Source organism: Lemur catta, chromosome 9 (genome assembly GCF_020740605.2).
Source record: "Lemur catta isolate mLemCat1 chromosome 9, mLemCat1.pri, whole genome shotgun sequence".
Taxonomy (NCBI): Eukaryota; Metazoa; Chordata; class Mammalia; order Primates; family Lemuridae; genus Lemur; species Lemur catta.
Genome location: NC_059136.1, coordinates 65,923,100 through 65,950,697, shown reverse-complemented (window position 1 = coordinate 65,950,697; position 27,598 = coordinate 65,923,100). Strand labels below are relative to the sequence as shown.

At 37.5% G+C, this 27,598-nt stretch overlaps 1 protein-coding gene across 2 annotated transcripts; it reads right to left on the bottom strand.

The window, feature by feature from the left end:
* Positions 1–775: 775 nt before the first annotated feature.
* Positions 776–27,119, bottom strand: TMEM64 (transmembrane protein 64). 2 transcript variants are annotated; one of them, XM_045561043.1, is made up of 3 exons: positions 26,322–27,119; positions 10,513–10,668; positions 776–4,708 (listed from the first exon to the last, which is right to left on the bottom strand). In XM_045561043.1, exons 1-3 carry the CDS (start codon positions 27,117–27,119, stop codon positions 4,517–4,519), a joined length of 1,146 nt encoding a protein of 381 aa, XP_045416999.1. In that variant the 3' UTR covers positions 776–4,516. The 2 variants fall into 2 exon arrangements, with proteins under 2 accessions (XP_045416999.1, XP_045417000.1); XM_045561044.1 differs by lacking the exon at positions 10,513–10,668.
* Positions 27,120–27,598: the final 479 nt, after the last annotated feature.

The following is a 27,598-nucleotide window of genomic DNA, read 5'->3' as shown; positions in this document are numbered from 1 at the left end:
ATACCTTAACACCACCATGCATATAATGCTATCCCTAAAAATGTTCAATATTTAACTCATAGTACAGTATACCCCTAATATATATTTTACCCACACTCAAGGGTGCTGACAGGTACTGTCAACCAAGCAGAGCGAGCATGGCAAACAGTTCTGTACAACCTCAGATAATGAGCACACCGCGATGCCAAGATGCTTATCTGATGAGTGCACCACCGCACCACTCCAGCTGAAAGTAGTCTGCAACACGTGCTTACCCGCTGTGGCCCTCTCTGTTTTGTGTTTTAGCAAGCAGTTGTGTCCCAAAATAGCTAACAAAAGGTATACAATATCACACCTGCTACAAATAAACAAGGACAAACATTATTCTTGGTGGTAGGATGAAAGTGTTACAGCAGCTGGAATGTGCCCTAAGGAAACAATTAAGGAAACCAGGTAGCAATCAACAGAAAATTAGATTTGACATTATGAAAAGCATCATAAATATTACCATAGGCGGGGGGGGGGGGGGCAGATGACTAACAATTGTTGGCTAGCAAGTGTCAAATACTTCCTTAGGAGTATAGGAAAAATACTGAGGAGTGAGCACCAACGTATGACATCAGAATCATTTCTCCATAGGGCCTCTGCTACAAAAATAACCACACCACATAGGGTAAATTACCAGCATTCCCACTTTTAGGAGCAAGTCCTATCCCCTGAATCATTCCCTCTCATGGGACATGTCTCTATAACCATTAAACTACAGAGGGAAAGAAAGAGAAGAGAGAAGAAAAAAAAAATATTACCTTTTATTTTCTTAGGCACACAAGTGATTTGAAATACCAATTACCAAGACATCTTACTGTTCACTTTTAGAATGATCTATTTTAAATCTTCAGCCACCTTAGAAAAAAGTTTGCAGCAATCACTTTACAATTCTGAAGTATCAGGTTATAATTTAGTTGTGGAAAAAGTTAACAGTTTATGTTCAGTATGTGAGGTTATTTAAACTCCTGAGTTTTGAATATCCTGTGGAACAGTGATTTCTCTCCCTTCTTTAATGGCTTTTCAGCTTAAAGCAATGATCTATAAAAAAATTATATCCTAAATACTTTATTACAACTAGTATTTTATTAAAATACTTTATTGCAGAAGTCAGCAATGTCTCCTCTAAACCCAGAGAGTGTTATATTAACCATCATTCTGATACAGTGAGTAGCCTCTAGCTGAAACAAAATTCCATCACCAAGGTTATCAACCTAGGTTAGTACTGTTGTTCCTGAAGTCCACATAAACCTCTTTTTGTCTCTGCAAATGCTTCTTGGCTGTGAACAGCATAGATTTACCTTGCATCTAAGGATTTACCTGCACCAACCTGGCACACACCTGGTGACTCTCTCAAGCATTCTAAAGATAGCCCCAGAGCTAAGAAATACTGATATATAAAAGTTTTTACCCAAATCAGCAATGCACATTATCAAACACAGGAATGCTTGGGATACGCTTGTACCTACACCACTTAGTTCAGCTACAGCAAGAGCAAATAAGAATAACTACTGAACTTAATAGTTCCCAAGGAGGAAAATGTTTTATAGTCATATACTTGACCCTATTAGCGGAACGTCATCTTAAAAACATTTGTAGCTGGTTTCAAAGTGCATAAAGGGAAAAGCACAGCTGGCTCTGAATAAACCTACCGTGACTACTGGATATAAAATACACATTCTGAAGACAGAGATTAGGTTATATTATTTTCACAAACCAAAGAGTACAGATTTCAAGTTATTGTACAAATCAGCTGATCAAATGAAAATGGACATGAAAGCAGTTAGTAAATTTATACACATTTTTAAAAGGTGTTATTTTAAAATAATTTACATGACAAAATTTGGCAAAGAGCAAATAAAATCATTAATAATAAACAAAAAAATATGTAAAACTTAGGGAAAGGCCCAAAGAATTAAAAATAGAACACATTTTCATCAGATTGATTTGGAAATTAAGTGTATTATAAGCTTTTTAAAATGTGTACTGAGCAACTTTATACCATACTTAAACAGTTTGAGAAATCTAAAACATTTTATTTCTATAAATATACATGACTAGAGACATTTTATAAGTATATATGACTGAAGGCAATATTTGGGCAACATAAAAGTATCCTGTAGACATGTGTTGCTGCCATAAATCTGGGATGCAGGATTAGAGATGGAATGAGTAAGGCAGGGCAATGCTTTGCACAATTTATAGTGAGCACAACCTAAAAACCCAGCAACCAGATCCACCTATAGAGTAGCATGACTGTAAGGGACTACTGTTTACTTGGAGGCTGGAACTGCTGAAGAAAAGAAAAACTGCAGCTATAGATTAGTAGTTTAGAAATAGTCAATCCATATTATTTTAAGAAAAAAAATGGATGATTTATTATATAAAATTATGATTGAATACAGAATACAGAAAAATTATTTCTCTTTTACCTTTACATATTTATTACAAGTAACAAGCAAAGTGTAACAACTGGAAGAACTCATTACGAACTACCAAAAAGTATTCATTTGGTGAAATTATTCAAGTCACAAATGCTAAGTAAATAAATGCACTTCAAAATACATGAAGTGTAAAACAAGTACAAAAACAGTGATCTTAAATAATCATTTCTTTAATGAAAAGCTAACCAATAAACAAGAAGCACAAGAAAAAGGCTGTCAAGTTAGAAAGAATCAATCAAATGTATTGTTGGTTGGATTGTTAAACTAAAATCATTAAAAAATCTAAATAGGCAATTAGGATTCAAAAAAGAAAACTAAAAAAGGAATTAGGATTCAAAAAAGAATAAGAATATTCCAATAGTGTATATATTTTTTTCTACCAATAATGGAAGATTTTGGAGGCCAACTATGTCCTGTAGACCCAGGTACCTCTTAGAGTATTTGCACTGAAGTGTTCTAGGTATGGCATATAAATGAACTTTACTGTTACTCAAAGGTGAGAAAACTTACACATTATAAAAAAAAGAAAAACAATGACACCTGAATAGGGCAAAAAATTTATGCATTAATCAAATTCAGCTCTAGCATAAGACTAGAATAATCTGCTTCCAGAGAATTCCTTTGTATTTTAGTAAATCAGCGCAAAGGTTTTACCCTAATGAAAAGGCAAATGAGAGGTCTCTGATAAGTTGGAATCTTCATAATAAAAAGAAATACCTACCAGAAAATTTGTATTACTATCTATAATCTCATTTGTAAAAAAGCTCTCATTAAGTTACTTTAAAAATAAAGGTGATAAATGAATAACACATATTTCATATGTATCATATGCCGAATTATTGTACTCTATAGTTGTAAGTGCTATTAATAAATACACTTGCTTCATGCTACAAGAGAAAGAATTCAGACACTTAATTTCACATTTCAGAATTCCTGAGTCTTATCAGAGAAAAACAAGTACCAAAAAAACAAACAAAGTAAGCCTACCTATAGTAGGGCAAATAATATTGGGCATTAAGTTAATATTATATTAGTAATTTTAAAGCTGAAGACTATGGGGAAAAATATATATGTACTTCAATGTAATTATAAATATGATCTTAAAGCTTGGTTTGTTAAAAAGGCGTTTTGATCAAACAAGGCCACCTGAGTGACATCTTTAATGATGGTAAGTCCACCATTTTAAAGGAAAAGGATCTTTATTTCAAAGCCTAATTATCAATATAAAAAGGAAAAAAGTTTATTTTAATAAAATGTTTTAATAAGATTGCAATGGGACAGCCCTTTGATGAAAGATCTAAGGAGGATAAAGCCAATGTAATTGAATTAGAACATGAGTTCTAATTTTGAGCCACCACCCATTAAATAATTTCCTTTTTGCTTTGCATATTACACAGTGAAAATAAAGATATCTTAAGAGCACTTCAGTCCCACAATGTAGGATTTAAGCTTGTGTGAATAGGTGTAAATGGCTCTGCAACAATGGGATGCTTGCAAAAATACATTCAACTGAAAAGTTTATGTCTCTTTTCTAACTAGTAAGGAAATGGGAAGCCAAGTGGTCCCGCCTAAAACAACAAAACAAAACAAAACAAACACTGTTCATCCTTTCTGGGAAGACTACCAAAGCAAAGAACACCCAATAATATTATGCATTTAAAAACTGCATACTTTTACTCATCTTTATAAGTAGGAAAGATGCATAAGACTATTCTTGGACTTTATAAATAAAGACACTAAGCAGAAAAAATATTTGGGTTATTTCTCTGTTCATAAGTACTCAGAAATAAAACAATTAAAAAACACTAAAGTGCAGACCTACAGGCCAATACAGGCATGATAAAGAGGTGCAGCCAAAATTGCATCTACATTTACACTTACATTTCCAGAAAATGATTCTTGCTTTAAAAAAAATTTGTGCAATTTAAAAACTAGTCAGTTTTGTTTGTGCCGTAATACAGTTAGAACTTGTCTCTGCTCATTAGTGAAGTGACTGCTAGACCTTGGACAGCACACTAGGCTCTTGACAATCATACATTTTGTTAGAATCATACAATATTGATTCCACCTCCAGAAAATGTTAGGGTCCTCTTGTTGTAGAATGAAGAGCCACTGGTATTTGGTTGATTGCCTTTAACCAGAGAGGTTTTCAGTTCCATTTCGCAAGCTACAATAGCTGCATTCAATTCCACTTGAGCTCGATGAACTACATAAAACATGAGGCCTATACTTATAACAATCTGTGAATAAAAATAAAATATTACAGTTATCAATATTTTATACAAAAAAAAAGAAATAAATCCAATAAATATTTGGCTAAGAAATACTTCAAACAGAGTGCTTCTCAAATGATAGGGAAGATATTATACATTTTAAACAGTTTATACATAGTTATCATTTATTCTTTCCTGGGATGATTCTCCTGTCTCAGATAAACATACATCACTTTTGGTCCATACAAATAATGTTTGCTTGATACAAGTCAAACTTGTCTCTTTCTACCAAAAAGCTTCCTTCAAGGAATGAAAAATGTCTACAATAAAGGTAACAGCTGGCTAGACTTTACTAGTGTAATTCAAGTAGTGTTATATCATTGTATGACTATAAATGTCCATAGGTATTTCTAAGCCCACTTAGAGATAAGCACTACCATTTGCAACAAATTACCTGGTGCAGACAAAAAAAGTCTTAAGGACCACTTAAAAAACTAAAACACCAATAAACTTCAAAAGAAATTAACAAGAGATTGTGAACATGAAATTTCACTCAGGGAAAAATAAAAACAAAAGAAAACATGATGATAATAAAAAAAGAACGCCAGTCAAAGCATCAAACTGATCAAAGTCAGGGTCCTAGTCTTGATTTAGCCATTCACTAGTGGTGTGATTTCAGGGAAGTTCCTTAAACCATTTGAACTTCAGTTTCCCACTGTTCAGAAGTAAGTCGTGGTCTCTCTGTGCTCTAAGATTCTGCATACGATTCATCAGAATGTCTAAGCAGTCCATATTTTCTAAATGATTTTTATTCCAAAGTTCATTTGGAAGTTAGCTCTTTAGGGTTTGAAGCAAATATAGTAGGTGCTGTTTAATGTCCCAGCAAGTTTACAAAGGATGCTTTAAACAAAAGTGACCCTAAAATACGACACTTTCAATTAATAAACCTACCAGTAATTACAACATAAGCTTTATGGGAAGATATTCTCAATACAAGTGTTGAGAGTGGCAGGGGGAGCAGGGGGAGTAGAGGCAGAGCATCCCGGGATGTGACAGGTGAGGTAGAGGAGAAGGAGACACGCAAGGAGGTTCCATTAAGTGAATACCACAACTCAATAAAATTCTAAGTAAATTAGGTAAGGTGGTTTTTAAATTTTGTAATTGTTCTCTAATATGTTAGTTCTCCTAAAACAAACAACATATACTTACTGAAAACTCCTAAGTTTGATACTTATTAGTAAATGGTAATGCCATGTGAAGAGATGGAAAAATGTTAGGGAATTAATTGTGGGTGTGTGTGAATGAGATGCTAAGTTCTGTTTAAGACATGCCAAATCTGAGGTTTCTGTTAGATGTCACTGAATGGATCTGAAGCTACAGAAAGAGGGCTGAGCTAGAGATGTGTACTGGGGAAGGGGTTGTCTCTACACAAATGAACATATTAGCAGCCATGACAGTAAATGGATTTGTACCCCGCCCCGCCCCCGCAAAAAAAAAAAAAAAGAAAGAAAGAAAGAAAGTTTTCAGAGTGAGACTGGAAAGCTTAAGGCTAGAATGTTCAGAAACACAGAAATAGGAGATGAAAGGAAGAAGACAAGCCTATGTCAGGACAAGTGGGGAAAAAAAATCAAGATACGAGTATCAAAATAACGAAGGGAAAAGTGTTTTGATAATAAAGGCATAGGCCTTATTAGGCGGCTAAAGAGTCAGTCTAGATGAGAAGTGCAAAGTGCATCTGATTGATAGGGTTAGTGATCACCTCAGAAAGCACAGTTTGAGGAAAGGATGTGGCAGGACCACGGACAGTTAAGTTCAGACCAAGCAAAAAACTTTTTTGGGCTCCCAGGAAGAGTGAACTGGCTATATCTTTACATGGGAATTTTTTCCTGCTGCCCTTCTGGATCCCAGGGCCTGACAATCTGTACTGACTCTCCCCCAACATGCCCTCACTCTCTTCCTTAGCCCAGTGTAGTATCTTTTTTTTTTTTAAAAAAAAAAAAAAAGATGATAAAATGGAAACAGGAATTATAAGCAATTATTTTAAGTTTCCCTATTAAAATGACATGAAAGAATGAAACACAGGCAGAAGGACAAGCTTCATATGGAAAAACAGGCATCTGTTCAAACTGGAAAGCAGGTGAAAGTAGGGGCAGGAACAAAAGAAGGTTAAATAGATTTCTTAGATGGAAACTTACGGGACTCTCATTTGAAGGCTTGTGATTTTTCTGTTAAGCAAGAAGAGAGGTAATCTGTTGAGAATGAAGAGGGAAGTAGGGGAAGGAGTCAAAATTGTGAGGAGAGTGAAGATAGTTTGAAATTGTCAACTACTTCAAGAAAATAGGAGGGGAGTGAGAAGACAAAGGAAAGAGTTGGGATGCAAGGCGGTGTTGACAATACCAGGTAAAAGTTTGCACTTGTGAGTTAAATATTATCAATCTATCTAGTTATATGACTTCCCCAAAAGAATTGGTACAAAGCAGATCAAACTTGGACTTACCCAGCAGGGGGTCTGGGTTGGTAGGTACAAAGAAAAATGTGGGGCATGGAAAAGAATAACTAAACAGACCACGGAATCTAAGTTGGATTTCAGTACAGGTTGAGTATCTCTACTAAGGAAATCTGAAATCTAAAATGCTTCAAATTCTGAAACTTTTTGAGCACTGATATGACACTCAAAGGAAATGCTCATTGGAGGATTTTGGATTTCAAATTTTCAAATTAAGAATGCTCAATCAGTAAGTATAATGCAAATATTCCAAAATCCAAAAAAAAATTGAAATCCGAAACATTTCTAGTCCCTAGCATTTCAGGTAAGGGATATTCAACCTGTACAAGAAATAGTTGTGGCGTCCTCTGAACACTTATTTTGTATTGCTTTAATTTTACTGATATTTTGGACTCTCTTTAGGTTGGTGGTTATAAAACTCAGAGGCAAATTTGTGGCTCATTTCTAGCAGGTAGGAGGAAACTCATAAATACACTTACTCTACCAGCTTTAACTGAAGCTTCATCTTGTTTTCCTATGTTAATTTTCCCCTTTTAAATGACTTCTTACCCTCTCTTTTTATTCTTCTGTATATATTTTATAAGATGGATTAATCCTTCCTGAATCAAATTAAGCTATAACCAATAACAACAAATCAAACTGAAGCATAACTATCCCTTCACTTTATTTATTTAATTTATTTATTTTTGGTAAATGCTTGAGCTAAGAACATGTGCTTTTCCCTGTCTTGTAGCCTAAGATTAAATTTGCAAGCTCAAACACAGAGTAAGAAATCACTGGATAGGACCAGGTGTGGTGGCTCATGACTATAATTCTAGCACTCTGGGAGGCTGAGGCGGGAGGATTACTTGAGCTCAGGAGTTTGAGACCAGTTTGAGCAAGAGTGAGATCCCCATTCTCTACTAAAAATAGAAAAATTAGCTGGGCGTCATGGCACGCATCTGTAGTCCCAGCTACTCGGAAGGCTGAGGGAAGAGGATTGCTTGAGCGCAGGAGTCTGAGGTTGCAGTAAGCTATGGTCACGCCACTGCATTCTACCCAGGGTGCCAGAGTGAGACAAGAAGAAAAAAAAAAAAAAATCACTAGATAAAAGAAGATCCTATAGTTTAAGAAGTACCATCAACTCCATTGATTATAGTTAAGTAATTTACTAAGATGCATACAAATTCAAAGTTTCAAATGATGAAAATCCTCTGCAAGGTACTGATATTGAGGAATTCTAATTACTCAAACATAATGTTGAGGGGGGAAAAAAAGATGTTTCAAATAGATTATTCACTTTTAGGAAACTAAAAAAACACAAAATATGCTTAAACTTATACTAAAATCTATTTAAGAATGAAGTATATGTCAGGATCTTATAGTACCTTGGGATAATCAGAAATTTAAAAGTATTACATATATGTTACAGATATAATGTATAGAAACTTTAACATAATATGATTAGCATGCCATATTACAAATATACCAACTGTAACAAAAACTCAACCTAGATTCCATTATCTAGAGAAAATATAGCTCAGGAAAAAAATTAGTAAAGAAAAATAAAAATTCCCTGAATGTCAAAAATATTGTAAAATTTTTTTAAAGCAAGCCCTTTTTATTGATAAGCTTTATTTAAGCAATATTCCAATGTAAACATTCGTGGGCTTACTTTATTTACTTAACTTGTACCTCATAAGCATAAAAAACATTAACTCTAGTTTTATCATAATATTTTTAATACAATACAGTGCCTCAAAAACTTGAGAATGCCACCAACAGCAAATCTGTAATGTGGTACCATACATTCAGTAACAGTATAAATTAAAACAAGTTAAAGGACCAGTAAATCTGTAAAACTATCTTATTAGTATTATCTGCTCAGAAGACTATACTGTTGTCCCTTGGTATTCACGAGGTTTTGGTTCCAGGATCCCCCTGGACACCAAAATCTGCAGATACGTAAGTCCCTTACATAAAATGTAGTATTTGCATATAACCTTCACATATCCTCTCATATACTTTAAATCATTTCTAGATTACTTATAATACCCAATATAAGGTAAATGCTATGTAAATAGTTATAATATATTCTTTGTATAGATTTCTATTGTCGTATTGTTATTTTTTATTGTTTGGGGTTTGCTTTAATATTTTCTATCTGGGATTGGTTGAATTTGCAAATGTGGAACCGGTGGATATACAAGGCTGACTGTATTCTATTGGTTAAGGGCATGATCTCTAGAACCAACCACCCTGGTTCAAATCCTGGCTCTTCCCCTCACAGCCGTGACTTTAAACAAGTTACTATTTAATGACATCTTGGCAAACTAGCTCCTGGGAATCAGAGGTGGGAGACATGATTTATAGCATTTACCATTTCCCATGGTATAAATAAATATTCCTGCCATGGTCAATTTCAAGAGACCAATGTGACTGATGTCACTGAACACAGAGTTAAAAAATGATGTACACAATTGGCTCAAGATAATAAATCTGTACTTCCTAGGGTTTTGGTAGGGACTAAATGAGCTTAAATATGTGGTATATGGAAGCATGGAATAAAGGTTAGCTATCATCATCATCATCTTACTAACTCATCAAAAATTACGGTGATTTTCTATTTTGATAAATTTCAGGAATAAAATATATCACAAATGAATTTTTAACTCTTTATGTTTGCAATTTAAATGCCCTGAATAAATTTCCCTAACATGGCAGTATTTTCCTCTTTTATCAACCTCTTACATGGAATATTAGGTGCCCTAAACTATATTACAATTTGCATACACAAGTCATATTTCGATTTGTAATGGAAAACTTCAGACATTTTTTATAAGGCAATATTTTTTAAAACAAAGTTTTTGTTCTACAGCAAACTGTACTAGAAAGAAATTTGCATTGCCAGTACAATATTCTGAAAAATGCAAATAGAATAATTTCAATAATTTGAAGATAAAGTAGTAAGATTAAAAGCCCAACTCCACCCAATTTCACTGAAATTACCTTCAGAAACATTTTACACAAAGTCAAAATAAAGTATTTGATTTGTGATGACTGTGAAAATAAATCACTGCAAAAATAACTCTATTTTTGTCATTCTTTTTTTGCCTCTTTAAGAGAGCTTTCAATAAGTATCAATTCAGTTCTACACACTTCCATATATCCACACAATTTTAAAAATTTAATATTATCAAAATATGAAATTAGTTCTAAAAGAACAAAAAAAACTAAAGAGGAAAAACCTTCTTAAATTATTTTCAATGAAATTTGTTAAATCAGCAATGCAATACAAAAAGGAAAAAAAAGAAAAAAGAGAGACAATCCTTAGCCTCAAACTCACCTGTAAACAAAAAACAAAATATCCACTAACACTCTGTTCTGCAATGACATCTTCCATTGTCCGCAGGGTGGTACCCAAGTAAGAATTCAGAAGCTGGGTAGGAAGCAGTCCAACCGAAGATGCCATCAGATAGTTGGGTAATGAGAGATCAGTAATCTAGAAGAGTAGATTAAAGGGAATGATTCATTACCAAGTAAAATTCCAATCCAACATAAAAGTGTGTGCATAAGTCTTGCTAGTAGTTTTCTTTGGGAGTAGAGGGAGATGAAATACTTTACAAAGTATTCTCACTTTTAAAAATGATTATAAAGAGAATATATACATAATGTATAAGATTTAGAATAAAATAAAAGTTTAAAGAAAATTTTAATATTCCATTATTCTACCATTGAAAGATAACATTTGTCACTATTTTTTCTTATATATTAAATAAAATTCACACACAGATCATGTTGTAAAACACCTTTGTAAGTCTTCCTCATGTCATTAAATATTCTTCACAAACATTCTTAAATGGCAGTGTGATTGCTGCTCTTTGAAGCCAGGTAACTCTAGAATGGCATGCCGGTACTGAGAACTCAATGAGCTATGCTGTCTTTGAATATCAGGTTCTTTTAATCTGTAAAATGAAAATAATCACCACCTTACATAGTAGTTGTTAGGATGAGAAATATTTCTAAAGTATCTGGGAAATGCCAAGCATATTACTGACAAAAAAGGTAGAAATTATCATTATTACTATGCAATTATACTACTACCACTGTTTGGATATAGCACAATTTAATCACCCCTTTTGTAGAACACTTACATTGCTTCATTATTTGTACGTATGTAACTATGCATTTATTTTTTGCTATTATACAAAAAGCTAAAACTATGATGAAAACCTTTACCTGTGTGGTAGGCAGCATCTAAAATATTCCCAATGACCTAATCTCCTGGTATTCATGATCTTGCGTGACCCTTTCCCCTAGAGTGTGAGCTGGACCTAGTTGCCTCTAGCAAACAGCCTACAGAAGACATGAGATGTCACTTGCAAGATTAGGTTACAAGAAGAACAAGACTTCTATCCCTTCCTCAAGCAGGTAGGCTGCCATGGTGTAACTAGCTCTATGGAGAAGCCCATGTGGCAAGGAACTGATGTCTTCAGCCAACAGCTAGTAAAGACCTGAGGCCTGCCAACAGCCACATGAGTGAGTCTGGAAGTAGATCCTCCCTCAGTCAAGCCTTAAGATAACTATAGCCCTGGCCAACACTTTGACTGCAGAATTGTGAGGGAGCCTGAGTCAGAGACACCTAACTAGTTGCACAAGGATTCATGACCTGCAGAAACCATGAGACAATAAATATTTGTTGTTTTAAGCTGCTAAATTGTGAAGTGACTTATTATGCTGCAATAAATGACTAATACAACATGCATCTCAATTATTTTAGTATAGATCACTAGGAATTACTGGCTCAGTAAAAAAACTTTCTTTTCCCAAAATGTTCACAGAAATTTATACATTTGTCAGTAACACATGAGTGTGCCCATTTTGTCATACTCTTACCAAATTTAAGCATTAAATTTCAATCTTTCTTATTTTGATAGGAGTAAAAATGTTTCATCATATTTAATCTGTAGTATTTTAATTTATATTGACACTAGTTTCCTATATACAATTTTATATGTGCATTAATGACTTTATTTGTTAACATTTGCCCTTTTTTATTGAAACACTGAGTGTTTTTCTTATTTATTCGTAAGAGTTATTTATAAATATACCCCTTGGCAACCTGTTGTCTATTATATGTGGCATATATTTCCCCCTAAAAGGCCCCTTATCTTTTTTTCATTTTGTTACATTTAATTTTTTTTTAATTTCAAAGTATTATGGGGGTACAAATGTTTCTGGTTACATGGATCACTTTTGTAATGCTTGAGTCAGGGTAAAAGTGTGCCTGTCACCCAGATAGTGGTCATTGTACCTGTTAGGTAGGTTTTCACCCATATCCTCCCCCCTCCTTGATTTCCTGTGAGATTTACTTCCTTCTGTGCACATGTGTGCTCATCAGTTAGTTCCAATTTAATAGTGAGTATATGTAGTGTTTGTTTTGCCATTCTTTAGATACTTCACTTAGGATAACAGTCTCCAGTTCCATCCAAATTGTTGTAGAAGGCATTAAGTCATCCTTCCTTAGTTTTTAATTTTATGTTTTGACATATAAATGTTTCTAAATTTTTATACAATCAAATATTTTCAATCTTTTCCTCTGATTTTTCCATTGCTTTTCACTTTAGAAAACCTTTTTAGATCCCATCATTAGTTTTAACCTATATATTTTTTATGTTTTCCTTTTTAACATTTACTACTTATTCCTTCTGGAATTTATTCAAAATAAAGGTGAAGATATAGCCTGATTCCTCTCCTTTCCCAATAGCCAATTTTCATAGCATTATATATTATAATAACCAATAACTTCTCTATTGACTAGTGGTATTTTATTGTAAATAAAGTTATTTTATATAAAAGGGTTTATTTGAGGCTCTAATACTGTTCATTCATCTCAAATCTTGTACTAAAACCAAAACAGATACCTCAAATTTTGTACTGAAACCAAATTGTAATAAAGACTATCAATTAATATCTGGCAAGGAATTTCCCATTCCCTTCATATGCCTTCATTATTAACCTTTTTTCTTTAAATTGCCATAACTATCCTCATCTATTTATTCTTACAGATCATTGTGTCAGTCAAAAAGAAAAAAAAAAATCAGTAAATTTTATATTATGATTAAATTTACAAATTAATTTGAACAGAGCTGAAATCTCTACAATATTTAGCATTCTTATCCTGAAATGTTTCTATAATTACTCAAAATCAACTTTTACACCTCTTACTAAAGTTTGGTAGTTTCACTCACATATCTCATGCATTTCTTTTTAGTTTTTTTCTAAGCATTTTGTGTTACTGTTGTTACCACTGCTATTATTAATAAGTTTGGAAAAAAAATAAATTTTCCATATCCCCTCTGGATATTACTGGTACGTAAGAAAGCTACTGGCCACTTTATTACACTTTTTTACTAATTTTAAGATCTCATATTTTAATCAGGTATGGATTTACTCTATAACTATAATCTAACCTAATAATTATTTAAATCCTATTTTAAAAAGCTACATTCATCTCTATTCATAGATGATGAATTAAATATGCACTATGGCTAGTTTGGAAAGAATATTTCAGTGACTGGTTGTTAATGATTCACCTTGACAATCACTGACTTAATAACTGCTTTTTGACATAGAAAGTAAGACACGTTGCCTACCCTGGATGGATTTACACACTGACAAGTACACAGGAACTACCTACCAGGCAGAAAGGGGAGGCTGGAGAAGGGCTATGTGCAGAGCATTAAAGATTAAAGGATTAAAATTGCTCATAGGAGTGGTGCACAAAGGGCAAGTTAGTGGAAAAAGAGGCATTTAAAATAGACACTGAAAGCTAAGTACGGGTTTGGCAGGCAAAGATAGATGGGATAAGGAAGGCAGGTGTTCTAAGAAGAGAACGAACAAGGACAATGTGGCAGGGAAAGTACAGGATGCATCACTAAAGTTGGCATACAGTAGTTAGGATTGTTTTATAGGGCACATGCAAAGGAACCCATAAAATAAAGACAGGAAAAGTAGATGGGGTGATACTAGCTAGGGACCGAGGGTAAAAGACGAACAAGCATACACTCAGAGGAAGAGTACTGAGGAGTCTCATCAAAGAATGATGTGAATGGAGCTAGGCTTGAGAAAGGCTCCTCAGTCAGTTTAGAGCACACACAGGAGCAGAGAACTTTCTTTAGAATAAATGTGTCAAATGTGTAAAATGGGTAAATATGATAAAAATGAATCTTATAAAATTATGTTGCAGTTAATAATAAAACATTACATAATTATCTTTAAAAGTTTTAAAATGTCAGAATGCAAAGCTTCAGTCCAAAGCCTTCAAGTTTCTCTAGATAGAACACATAATTGACATTCATGGATGTCAGCAATATCCAAATGCGTATTTTAAGAATAGATTTTATAAATCTGAACTCTGCCATTCAACTCTTTTAACAAGACTATTATCCAGTGCGTAAATAGAAGTTTATCAAATCCTTCCTGACTAAACATTATCCTTGAAAAAATGCTATTATTTATATATACATCCTTTCCGAAAAGCCATATATCTAAAGAAAGCAAAAAATTAATTTTGTTAATCAATATAAATAGTTTTGCTGGAGTGTTCAATGATTTAACCAACGGAGCAACACAGTAACATATACACACACAGTCTTTAAACTAGTAACTTTACTAAAGACAAATGAGTTCCACTTATTTTAATATGGCATTTCCTATAAGCCAAAATCCTATTCAGAATCTCCATCTAGCTCCAGTCTTTGACAAACATTATTAATCTAGAATACTTCTTTCTAGATTAATAATGCAACCTTCTTTCCCTAGTAAGTCTCATGCATCAAAGTTTTAAAAATCTGTCTCTTTGTTCTACTTTCCAGAAAGACCTTAAATATGAGCCTAGTGTAATCCCACTGGGATCCCTGCCTACAGTACCCTGGAATCTTGACTCAGGAGTTGTCCTCCAAATCCAAAGAACCCCTAGATATCTCAACCAAGGATATCAGTGTTACCATGCTGGGTAGTTTCTATAATCAGAGATACTATGGTAAGTGTTACAACTACAGCAAATGCCACCTGACTGCCATCCTCTCATGCTTTTAAAATTATATCCTACAGCATTATAGATACTCTTCCTCCTAGAGGTACTATGATTTACCTGGAGATGTGATTCACTTATCTGGGTCAGTAGGGGTTAAGGTAGATAGAATATCGGTTCACCACTATACCAAACAGATCCTGAAAACAAAGTAGTATCCCTCTGCAGGGGAGAAAACAAAGAAAAAACTTTAATTCTGAAGAGCAACAGCTAGCTGATTCACCTCTGCATATAGCATTTTGGGTAGCTGACAATAACAGAACCCCTGTCCTTAAATCCCCCACTGAGGTGCTCAGGGAAGCTAGAGCACTGTCCTGTCAGGCACAGCACCAAGCACAGCTCCCAGGCAACCTGCCCCAGCTCCTCTACTTCCTAAGTTTACAGCTCTGTACATGACAGCTTTGTACTTTAACCTACCAAGAAATTTTGTTGTTTTTACATAGAATATCTTGCCATGGATGTCATGAAGAATATAAAGGTAATCTGTACTCAAATCTCAAGTTTTATCTGTAGCTCTGTGAATCTAATATTAGCTTTGGCAAATTATATTCTCCTGCATAGACATGGGGTGCTATATACTGATAAAGTTACTATTAAGGTGTTATATAAATTCCTATTAAAATACATTTAATAATATTATATAGAAAAAATCATGAGTCTCAACGATTATTAACAAAGGAATGGTCAAAAGAAATTAAAATGACTACAGTTTGCTCTTTTTATCTTATTATTTACTGATAAATTATCTATTTTATTGTCTATATCTCCAAAATACTTACTATCAGTATTTTCAAAAAGGTGAGGAAGAAGGACAAGGAGTTCAGAAATGGCAATTACTTTTCACTCTCGGGAACACAATATTTTTAAAACTGGCTCAAGGAAATGCATTAATTGCCCACTCCCATCCCTTCCCAAAATACCTCTTCACCTTTTTCTGTGTTCCCAATTTCAGGTACCCTAGCTGGAAACCTCAGAAGTCAATCACACAGCTAAAGTTCCATTCCCCATATCCCAGCACCTGCTACGTCTTGTCTAGTCCTGCACCTTCTAAGTATCTAGGGAATCTATCCACCCTCTGGACCTACTCCAGTCTTTTTTTTTTTTTTTCTTTGAGACAGAGGCTCACTCTGTTGCTCAGGCTAGAGTGCTGTGGCATCATCCTAGCTCACAGCAACCTCAAACTCCAGGGCTCAAGCAATCCTTCTGCCTCAGCCTGCTGAGTAGTTGGGACTACAGGCAAGTGCCACCATGCCCAGCTAATTTTTTCTATATATTTTTAGTTGTCCGCCTAATTTCTTTCTACTTTCAGTAGAGACGGGGTCTCGCTCTTGCTCAGGCTGGTCTTGAACTCCTGACCTCAAGCAATCCTCATGCCTCGGCCTCCCAGAGTGCTAGGATTACAGGCGTGAGCCACCACGCTGGCCTTCTCTCCAGTCTTGACACCCAGACTATGCACTCAGCACCTATGCTAAATCCTGCAGAGATCTTTTTAAAATGTGAACCCTATCCTTCTTAAACTCTCTCCTACTGCCATCAGAAGGAAGGTCGTGTTCTTCAGTGTCCAAAGTGCTTCACAATCTGGCCTGTGACCAACTCATGCATCATGTCACACGATGTTCCAGCCACATCAAAATTTTCTCTGTTCCTAGAACACTCCTTGTTCCTCTTACCCCAAGGCTGTTCTACGTTGTTCCTTCTGGCGAGCATATTCACATCCTTCCTCCCACTCCTTTTACTCAGGCAATTCCTAAACTCTCCTTCACCACTCAGTCATCAATTCCTCCAGAAAACCTTCCCTCGTGTCCCCAGTCTTAGTAAGAAGTGCTTTCAAGTGGTCTGATGGAACACGATACCTTCCTGTACCCTTCACGCTGGAGAGCATGAAGTTTTCACCACCTGTTTGCCCCTCGCCCCTTCCCCAGACTATAAATTCTCTGAGGGAAGGGACCTATCTGTGTTTTTCATTATGTCCCCAGACTTTAGCACAATCAATGCCTATTACATATTATGTGCTAAATATATGCTGATTGGAGGTAGAACGTATCAGCATCAAAATTGTTTTGTTTATAAATGAAGAAACCAACACGAGTTGCCAGTTTATAAACAGATTGGAATGCAAAGTCCATCTGTAATTGGCTCTTTAGAAACTGAGAGTGTCAATCCCCAAACACAGAAAAAAATGTTATAAATGAAAATTAACTCATTATCAGCAAAATTTTTACCATAATATACCAAGTATACTATTTCTCCACCGAACTTCTACTGCCTTGAAAGATGGACTTTGCTTTATTCACTGCTACATCTATAGCATCTAAAAACAGCTGTGGCCATATGGTAGCAACCTACCAGTTATTTCCTGAATGAGTACTAAAAGTATTTTCGGTAACCTCTGAGGTGAATCTAGCATCAAAGCTAAGACCCTCTGGTTAGGGTCTCTCAGCAACCCTGAGAGTACTGGGCAAAGTCCTGCTCCTGGAAAGCACACAAGGCAGGGGCTCCGAGGGACACCACCCTAACGGCTGGAGAGGGCTTCTCAGTAAGAGGCTTCTACTGACAGAAGCGGTTCAGTCAGTATGTCCATCTACAACGCAGAAGCCATCTTTATATACACACATATTTTCATTAGTTCAATGTCCCTAAATTAGGAACTGCTTTTAAATATTTTGGGGTCACCGATCTTTTTGAGAATCTGATTAACACACACACACACACACACACACACACACACACACACACACACACATTCTGAGTCTTCTCAGTAAAAAAAAAAAAATGTATACCATATTCCATGTGATTTCTGGAACAGAAGTTGAAAAATTCTTCTTTATATATATAGCTCGACAACTACAGGTTTATTATTTTTACTCATTCAACAAAAATTTATCAAATGCCTTCTATACATAAGGTCCAGCTCTAAGCAGGAATAAAAAAAGATAGATAGAAAACTATAGCTGATGGTGTGCTCATTAAAAGTCATGTTGTTGTATCCGTAATGCCAAAATGTTCATTACATCAAAAGAAGGTCACAAAAATCATTTATAACATTAACTCACAATGTTATAAAAGAAAAATACTTATCAATAAATGCAAAGACTAGAAAAATAAACACTAAAATGTTAATGATTATTTTCTTCTTTGTTCTTGCTATACTTCTCAAAATTTTTACAATGAACCCTTACTTTGTAGACAGGAAAAAGACATTGGCAAAGTAAGTTTTAATAAGACCTCTCTCCTTTTAAAGAATTTTTTTTAACTAGGAAGGGGTGATAAGACATACTATACATACCTTACTATGATAATAGGCTAGAGAGACAGATTTGTGATTCGTAAGCCTACATATGATACATAAAAACCACAGAAGCTGATGAGATAACTAAAGAGGCACAGACTGTATCTTTCTATTCTGCCTCAACTGTACCACTGGCAGCAAACCAGTGTGCTTTAATAGTAAGAAGAAATAATCACTAGATACACTGGTACAGTAGTAAGTACTATGACCCATGATATCTTTATCTGAATCTATGGCTGTATCTATAGCACAGAATATGAATTTAAGAAAATGAAAAAACAAATATCATTGTAACTCATACTATCACTAAACTGCTAAAAAATAAAAGGTGACATTAAATTGTTGCTCGGAACATTTGCCTTTTTTAAAAGTAAACTCTGAGACCTCCTCTAATCCCTCTCATTTTACAAATAAGAAAACTGGAGGTCAGAGTCATTAAGTGACTTCACCATGGCCACAAAAGAGCTAAGACAGAACTAGGGGTCCCCAAAGAATCCATGGGCTAAGACTTTATGGCCTTACAGTCACTTACCAAAAACATTTAATTGTAATAAATTTCAGTTCAATACTGAACGATATTACTGGAAGTAATTTATCTTCTTCTTGATAACTCAGTGTAAACTCAGATAATTTATTCAAGGCTGGGCGCAGTGGATTAGGCCTGTAATCCTAGCCCTTTGGGTGGCTGAGGCAGAAGGATTGCTTGAGCTCAGAAGTTCGAAACCACCTCTGAGTAAGAGCAAGACCCTGTCTCTATAAACGATAGAAAAATTAGCTGGGCATGGTGGAGTGCAACTGTAGTACCAGCTACTCAGGAGGCTGAGGCAGGAGAATCGCTTGAGCCCAGGAGTTTGAGGTTGCAGTGAACTATGATGACGCCTCTGCGTGTTATGTGAGAACAATTCTATCTGCTTCAAGATACAATGACATCCTTCACTGTCACTATTTCAGTCAGTACCAGTTTCCCAACTCCCTGCCCATCCCCAAACCTCCTGTGGGCTCATACAAATAAGCAAAGTAATTAACAGTTTGGTAACACACAATTCTTTAAAGTGGTTCTACTGAGAAGTGAGCCAGGGTGATGGGTAAGGTCTTGCACTTTTAAATTTACTCATTTCCATTTTGTTTGCTTTTTATACACAGTACCCATGTATTCCTTTTGTTTAAAAAAAAAAAAGAATTTTGTTAAATAAAATAGTGAATAAAATACAGGCAAGAATTTAAGGGCCTCTTACTACAGTTGCTTAGAGTCAGGCTTGGTGGTTGCTTCTTCCTTATGGCTTATGACCACACTTGATGTATTAGTTCTTTACCGTTGTACAACAATAAACTCCAAAACTTAGTGATTTAAAACAACATACACGTATTGTCTCTCAGTTTCTGTGGGTCAAGATCTGATCACAGATTAGCTGGACCCTCTGCTTCAGGGTCTTTCACAAGGCTACACTTAAGGTGTTGACTAGGGCCAGGATCTCACCTGAAGTTTCAGCTGGGGAAAGATTTACTTCTAAGCTCACTTCCATGGTTAGCTTAGCAAGAATCTGCCTTGAGGGTTACTGGACTGAGGACCTCAGGTCTTTAACGTCTGCTGGCCAGAGACCTCCCTTAGGTACTTGCTACATCTGTCTCTGCAGTCTGGCAGTTTGCTTCACCAAAGCCAGCAAGAGAGTTTTTGTTGCAGTGACTCTAATGCAGAAGCAGGCAGACTTTTTCCACAGAGTGCCAGGTAGTAAATATGTTAGGCTTTGCTGGCAGTAGAGTCTGTCACAACTACTCAACTTTGCCATTTTGGCTTAAAAGGACCCACAGACAGCACGTACATGAATGAGTATAGCTCTATTCCAATAACACTATTTGCAGATGGTGAAATTTGAATTTTATATAATTCTCATGTACATGAAATATTATTCTTTTGATATTTTTTCCAACCATTTAGAAAAGGAAAAACCATTCTTAGCTTGTGTGCCACACAAAATCCAGCTGTAGTTTGCTGGTCCCTGCTCTAACATCCTGGGATGGTGTCTAAGCCAACTGTGTAGAACTTTGCACAGTCTTCCACAATGTTTGACATGCAAGATGCTCCAGGAAAAGTGTTCTACAACTGGAATCAGGAGGTCTCTGAGAAACCCAGCTCTTCTTAGACCAACACTAGTACCTGGGGTATGTTAATGACTCTGAACATTTACAAACTGTGTGATCTTGGGCAAGTTACGTTGCCATTTTATGGCTCAATTGCCTCAGCTATAAGATGAGGATTAGGGTTGACCTGAGCATTAAATAAGCAATGGGTGCATGACAGAACAGTGCCTGGTACACAGCAAACACAATACAGATATTTGTTAAATGCAGACGTTGAAGAAAAGGAAATAGTAAATAATGAGCAAACTATATATTTATATTATCATAGCTTTGAAGCAGTTATTACTAAACACATTTTACAACAGAAAATAAGGCTCAAAAGAGTAACTACAATTATCTCAAGATGACACAGTAAATGTTAGAACCAAGTCTGATTTAAAGTTTGTAATATTTGTCCTCTACATAACTCTGCCTCTTAGGCACTGATACCTACTCATAAGACTGTTATGACAATTAATGGGTATCATGTATGCAAATTTACACTCCTAATTATAAATGGTATATAGCATATGAGTGAAAAGATCTTTTACACTAAGCTTTGTTTTTATTTTACGTTTCAAAGATTTAAGGATGACTGAAAACAAAACTTTCCATGTGGATTTCTTTAAGAGAGGGAACCTACCAAAGTCTGACCTTTTAAGTTTTTCTTAGGCCAACATGAAAAGAGAGAATGGTTTTAAGAATCTCCTATAGAGCAACCTAACAACATCAGTCCCCTCTGGAAGTTGCAAGTATCAATACGAATACTGTTACCCATAACAACCAATTATCATGTAATATTTTTGGATCAAAGACAGTCTTTTACAAAAGTTAACTTTAAACTGTAGGTTTCCAAAGGGGCATTGCAGAGGCAGAGCAGACCTTACAAGGACACTTTAATGCTTACTGGATACAGAATGGGGTTATTCTTGTGAATGTCTTCGATTTTCAATTTTATCAACACGTTTCTTCTAACTGGCTTTATTCTATTAGGATTCCATCTCCTTCCTACACCTACATCAACAGTCCTTCATTATCAATCCAGAGTTTCTTTTTTCAGGAATTGATAAGCTTCAGGAGAACCTGAAGTTTCAAGGTTATAGACAGGATTTTATTTGCTGTGCTTCAATCAGAAAGTGCTGAGGATTAAATAAATTAACCCATCAAAGGGCATATAGTAATTGTAAAATGGCAAGAGAGAGGCTATGGAGGTATTAGGTTAGTGCAAAAGTAATTGAAGTTTTAGCATTGTTGAAATTTGCTGTTTGATATTGGGATACATTCTTAAATAAATGTGGTTATGTTATATATCATTTTGATGTGCATTTCTCACTTTATGTTTTTTTTGCTAATGACTTATTACCTTCTGTTTATTTTATATTTATTTTAGACTATGGAAATGATGTTAGAAGCAGCAGAGACAACTTGCAACATCAACAATACATTTGGCCCAGGCACTGCTAACAAATGTACAGTGCAGTGGTGGTTCAAGAAGTTTTGCAAAGGAGACAAGAGCCTTGAAGGTTAGGAGCGCAGTGGCTGGCCATTGTAAGTTGACAACTGACCAACTGAGAGCAGTCATTGAAGCTGATCCTCTTACAACTACAGAAGTTGCCAAAGAACTCAACATCAACCATTCTATGGTTGTTCGGCATTTGAAGCAAATTGGAAAAGTGAAAAAGCTTGATATGTGGGTGCCTCATGAGCTGACCAAAAAATCAAAAAAAATCATCATTTTGAAGTATCATCTTCTCTTCTTGTACACAACAACGAACCATTTCTCGATCAGATTGTGATGTTCGATGAAAAGTGGATTTTACAGAATCGGTGACGACCAGCTCAATGGCTGGACTGAGAAGCAGCTCCAAATCACTTCCCAAAGCCAAACTTGCACCAAAAAAAGGTCATGGTCACTGTTTGGTAGTCTGCTGCCAGTCTGATCCACTACAGCTTTCCAGCAAAACCACTACATCTGAAAAGTATGCTCGGCAAATCGATGAGATGCACCAAAAACTGCAACGCCTGCAGCCAGCATTGGTCAACAGAAAGGGCCCAATTCTTCTTTTTTTAAACTTATTACAATTTATTTTTCTGTACTTTTACATATTTTGCAAAGTGCTTTTGTGGTACTTTACTTATTCATAGTGAAGAAAATACATATTTGTTTTAGAAAGATTTAAAAATAGAAAAAGTTGGTATAAGGGAAAAGAAAGCCTGAGTCCACAGCACAACCTGGGGTTCCTTTCCAAGTCACCAATGAGATGTTTCCTCCTTTCTTTCTAAAGGGCCCAATTCTCCATGACACTGCCGGAATGCACCTTGTACAACCATCATTTCAAGAGTTGAACGAATTGGGCTACAAAGTTTTGCCTCATCTGCCATGTTCACCTGACCTCGCCAACCGACTACCACTTCTTCAAGCAACTACCACTCCTCAACAACTTTTTGCAGGGAAAACACTTCCACAACCAGCAAGATGCAGAAAATGCTTTCCAAGAGTTCGTCCCAAAGTACAGATTTTTGCGCTACAGGAATAAAAAAACTTATTTCTCATTGGCAAAAAATGTGTTGATTGTAATGGTTTCTATTTTGACTAATAAAGATATGTTTGAACCTAGTTATAATGATTTAAAATTCATGGTCCAAAACTGCAATTACTTTTGCACCAATCTAATACAACTACCTCTACCACTAAGAATAACAGGAAGTGACTATGAGCCAGGCATAATACTTAATGCCTTCAGTACATAAGTTTATTTGAGCCTCATAACTACTCAATTTTACAGATAAGGAAACACAGAGAAGAACACACAGCATGGACTAATCCAGGACTGTTTACTTCCAAAGTCTTTGTCCCTCATGACCACTATACCTAACCTCCTCTTTTGAGGTAAGTTTAGATAAATTTTTTTTAAGCATGGGCATTGAGAAAATGAATTCTAACTGGGACTTTTAAAAAAGGATAATTTCAAAGATAGGGAGGGAAATATGCCTGGAAAGGTGGCAGCTGCGGTCAGCCAGAATGGTATGAGGTGGAGAAGGTGGAGGTGGAACAGCGTTCTAGAAGGCAGAAGGGAAGGTCAAACTAAAACCAACATCAGCCTAAACTAATTTGCTTTTCTCTCACAAATCCTAGATGAATTCAGTGAACTGTTCTGGTTGAAAGGGCTACTTCTGTAAGCAGACAGTTCAGAATAACAGGAATAAACAAGATGTAACAGACCATGTCCAGTGGCTTCACAACCCACTCTGTTTACAGCTATGGGTAAGAATCTTATAGTATAATGCACCATATCAGCCAATCCTGGGTTCAAACCTCAGCTGTGCCACTTGGTAGGTGGGTGATTCTAAATAAGTTCCTGGATGGCTGAGGCTCAGCTTCTTTCTTAATAAATGGTGACAATAATACCTATTTCAAGAGGACATTTTTCTTTTTTTTTCCTTCTTTTCTCTTGATCCCATAATGCCAAATTAAGAGTTATCTCTCATCAAGCTCGCTTTCAAGCACGTGATTATCTTAAATTGTTTCCAAGTACAAAGTACAACTTCTTACTTACATACTTAACATGTAAAAGAGACATTATCAAAAGTAATGCCTACCTTACTGTCAATCAATAAATATATAAAGTTCTTACTATATACCCATCACCACACTAGGCATTAAACATACAATGAAGAAATACAGGGCCATGGGTTGAGATCCTACCATCAGACCATAGTTCAAAGTTTGACTTTACTACCTATTTTCTACCTAGGTGACCTTGAGTAATAACAGAAACAATAGCCAACATGTGTTTGTTAGTCCAGGCTCTGTTGCACATATTAATCTTAGGTAATCTGCTCAATAGCTCTATGAAGTAGGTACCACTACTTTTCCCATTTTACAAATAAGAAACTGAAACACAGAGAGAACAAACAACCTGACCAAGGTCAACAGATTCTAAGCAGACAGCAAGACTCCAGATCACCAGCTCTGTGCTACTAATTAATAGACAATAGTCTATAATATATGTATAATCACTTTCTGCAGGGTTAGTTTAAGGATTAGAAATAATAGATGAAAAGAGCCTAGGATAGTAGTTGGCACAGAGTAGATGGACAAGAAAAGGCACAAGGATAGAAGCTATAAACTGGAGGACAAAGCAAACTAACAGAATGAATCTATACAGGTTCCTTAGCTTCAACCTTCTTTCAAAGTCTTAGGACAGCTGATCTATTATTGTAACCCAAGATTTCATCAAAGTTCATGATGATATTTCATACTATAGAGAGGTGTGAAAAGGTTGAAATTTAAGGCTGTGACCATACCAAACTACTACAAACACCAAACTTCATCTCTGCAGAAAACTCCTTATCGTTCCACTGCCTCTGCCTCTATCAAACACCATTCTATAGTCATTGCTGCTGTTGGTTAGAATCGACAATTTGCACAAAGCACTTAAAAAGAAAAAAAACAAACATATCTTAATTTCATCATAAAGAGGTAGGCTGGTTAGTATTATTTTTAATTCAAAACAAAATGAGAGAGTTTCCAGAGACTAGCAATGATTTACTTTTGAAACAAAACAGTAAGTCAGAATTACTAACATAAAATACATCAATTCCTCTGGTTTTGAATGCTGCATCTCTTTACTTCAATACACAGTTCTCTTTGTATAGCTTAAGGACTGAATTCCTGGGAATCTCTATATGAACTCCTTGTAGTTTAGAATCATTGAATTTGAGAAACTCAATAATCTAGTTTAACCCCATCACTAGAAAAGAAGAAAGTGAAGCCAGATAGGGTTACTAATTTGTTTCAAAGTCACAAAGTTTATAAACATCAGATTCCTTTCTTCTAATCAGATGGTCTCAGTAGCGGCGTTTCTATCCTAAATCAGTTACACCGAGATGCACACTAGCTATAGAAACCTGAGTAGAATAAGCAGAACACATAAATGCAACGGCAGAAAAGAGACTTGAGGGAGCGCATAAAGAAGAAAAATATATGCTCACTGAGTAAAAGGTTATCTGTTCTATTTGGTTTTATTCACCACTCAGTGATTTCAAAATGAAGTTCCTCCAAACAAAAACAGGAATATTTTCTCCTTTACATCAATTAAAGCAAATTACTTGAAGAAGGAAAGGCCTATTACAGATTTAGGAAACTCCGAAATCTGGAGTCTGCCGCTATAGCCTCCACTCTTTACTCAAAAAGGTTCCTTCAGATCTATGTCACTAAAAACTTGAGTCAAACCCCTGGATGCATTTATTCAGGCAAGAGAGAAAGCTAGGAATGTGAAGCCTTCTCCCCTAACAGTTCTCAAAACTGCTACAGGAATAAGATGACAAATGTTAAAGCTGGACATTTCCATTCATGTCTCGTCCCCACCCCCTGCCCCGTCCCACAGTTAAAAGGACTCTTCATTTTTAATCAAACGCACATCCCGAAAAGGAATAGTTCTTTCTCTACCAGATCTCCTATTGAGGTCCACCTTCGATTTGTCTTATTTGCATGATAGATTTCCCCGGGTGTGATGGAAAGTATTTGTAACTCCCATAGTCAATGACACTTCTCTACCGGTATGTGTCTGACGGAGCGCCCTCCCAGGGCCGTGACAAGACCGCTCAAAACCAGACTTGGAGAGGGATAGGCCAGCGGGACACCACTTACCGAAAACACCGCATTCTGAAGCCCAAAAGGTATGGGGGTCAGTCTGGCCAACGCCACCACTTTCAGGCCGCTTCCTCCCTCCACGACGCGAATAACGGCGCTCAGCTTCTCGCTGTTCTGGATCCTGGCGGCCACCCAGGCGGTGAGCAGCCGCTTGCAGACCACATGGGCGATGAAGGTGCCGATGAGGACGCCCACCACCATCAGACCCATGCCCAGCACGAAGCCGTACAGGTAGCCGGCGGCCACGTTGAGCACGATGTAGCCCCAGCCGCAGGGGAAAGAGACCACGATGAAGCCCACGACGAAGAGCAGAACCCCCAGCAGCGAGTCAAGGCTCTCCACCCAGAGCAGGAGGTGCTGAAGGTAGCGGCGGACCAGGGCCAGGGAAGCGAAGCACAGGGCGGCCAGCACGCACACCAGCACGAGGCTCCGGCACCAACAGGTGCTGCCGAGGCAGCAGCAGCGCCAGTTTCTCACCTCGGCCACGCCGCCCACCGCGCCGCCGCCGCCGCTCCCGGGGCCGCCCGCCAAGGACCCGCCCGGCTCCGGCAGCTCCGAGGCCGCGGGCGGACCGTGGCGCTCCAGACAGGCGCCGAGCAGGGCGCCCGAGGCCGCGGCCGCCGCCGCCGCCGCCGCGCTCGCCCCGCCCCCGCGGGGTAGGCGGTCCGCCGGCTCGTCCCCGCCCGCCGCCCGCGGCAGGGCCCGGCGGCTCGGCGGCTCGGCGCGGTCCGGGAGGGCGGCGTGCTGCAGGAGCCGGGGGAGCGCCTGGAGCAGGATCCCGCCCGGGCTCCGCATGCCTCGGCCAGGCGCGGGCCCTCAGCCGGCCAGCCCGTCCGCCGCGGCGCGCGTCAGGCGGCGGCCCTTCATGGCGCCCCGCTTCCCCGGCCTCGGCTCTCCGCGTCCGCTCGGGGGACGGGGGACGGGGGACGGGGGACGGCCGCGAGACGGGCTAGGAGTCAGCGGCGGAACTCCCGTCCCGCCGAGAGTGGGAAGACTCCGGCCCACGCGCCGGCCGAGCCCGCCCCTTCTCGGCCCGCGAGGGAGGGGCCGGGGGCGCGCTGGGTTCTGGCCACGCCCCCCGTGACGCGCCGCCCCGCCGGGCTGCTGGGGTCGGGGGCTTCGGCGTCCGCGTCGGCAGGCCGAGCCCGGGGGCTGCCGAGGGGTGTCGCGGGGAGCGGAGAGGGAGCCGAGGGCCCGCGCGCCTCGGGGAGGGAATGCCCTGTAGGGAGGTGGCGAGTCCGGGACGGGCGGGGGGCCCGGCGCGCTCCCGGCCT

Excerpts from the sequence above, each read along its gene's own strand:
- TMEM64 (XM_045561043.1), bottom strand. The coding sequence starts at position 27,119 with ATGCGGAGCCCGGGCGGGATCCTGCTCCAGGCGCTCCCCCGGCTCCTG. Across the intron at positions 10,669-26,321 it reads TTCAGAATGCGGTGTTTTCG|ATTACTGATCTCTCATTACC; the intron begins GTAAGTGGTGTC and ends CTACTCTTCTAG. Across the intron at positions 4,709-10,512 it reads ATTTTGTTTTTTGTTTACAG|ATTGTTATAAGTATAGGCCT; the intron begins GTGAGTTTGAGG and ends TTTTATTCACAG.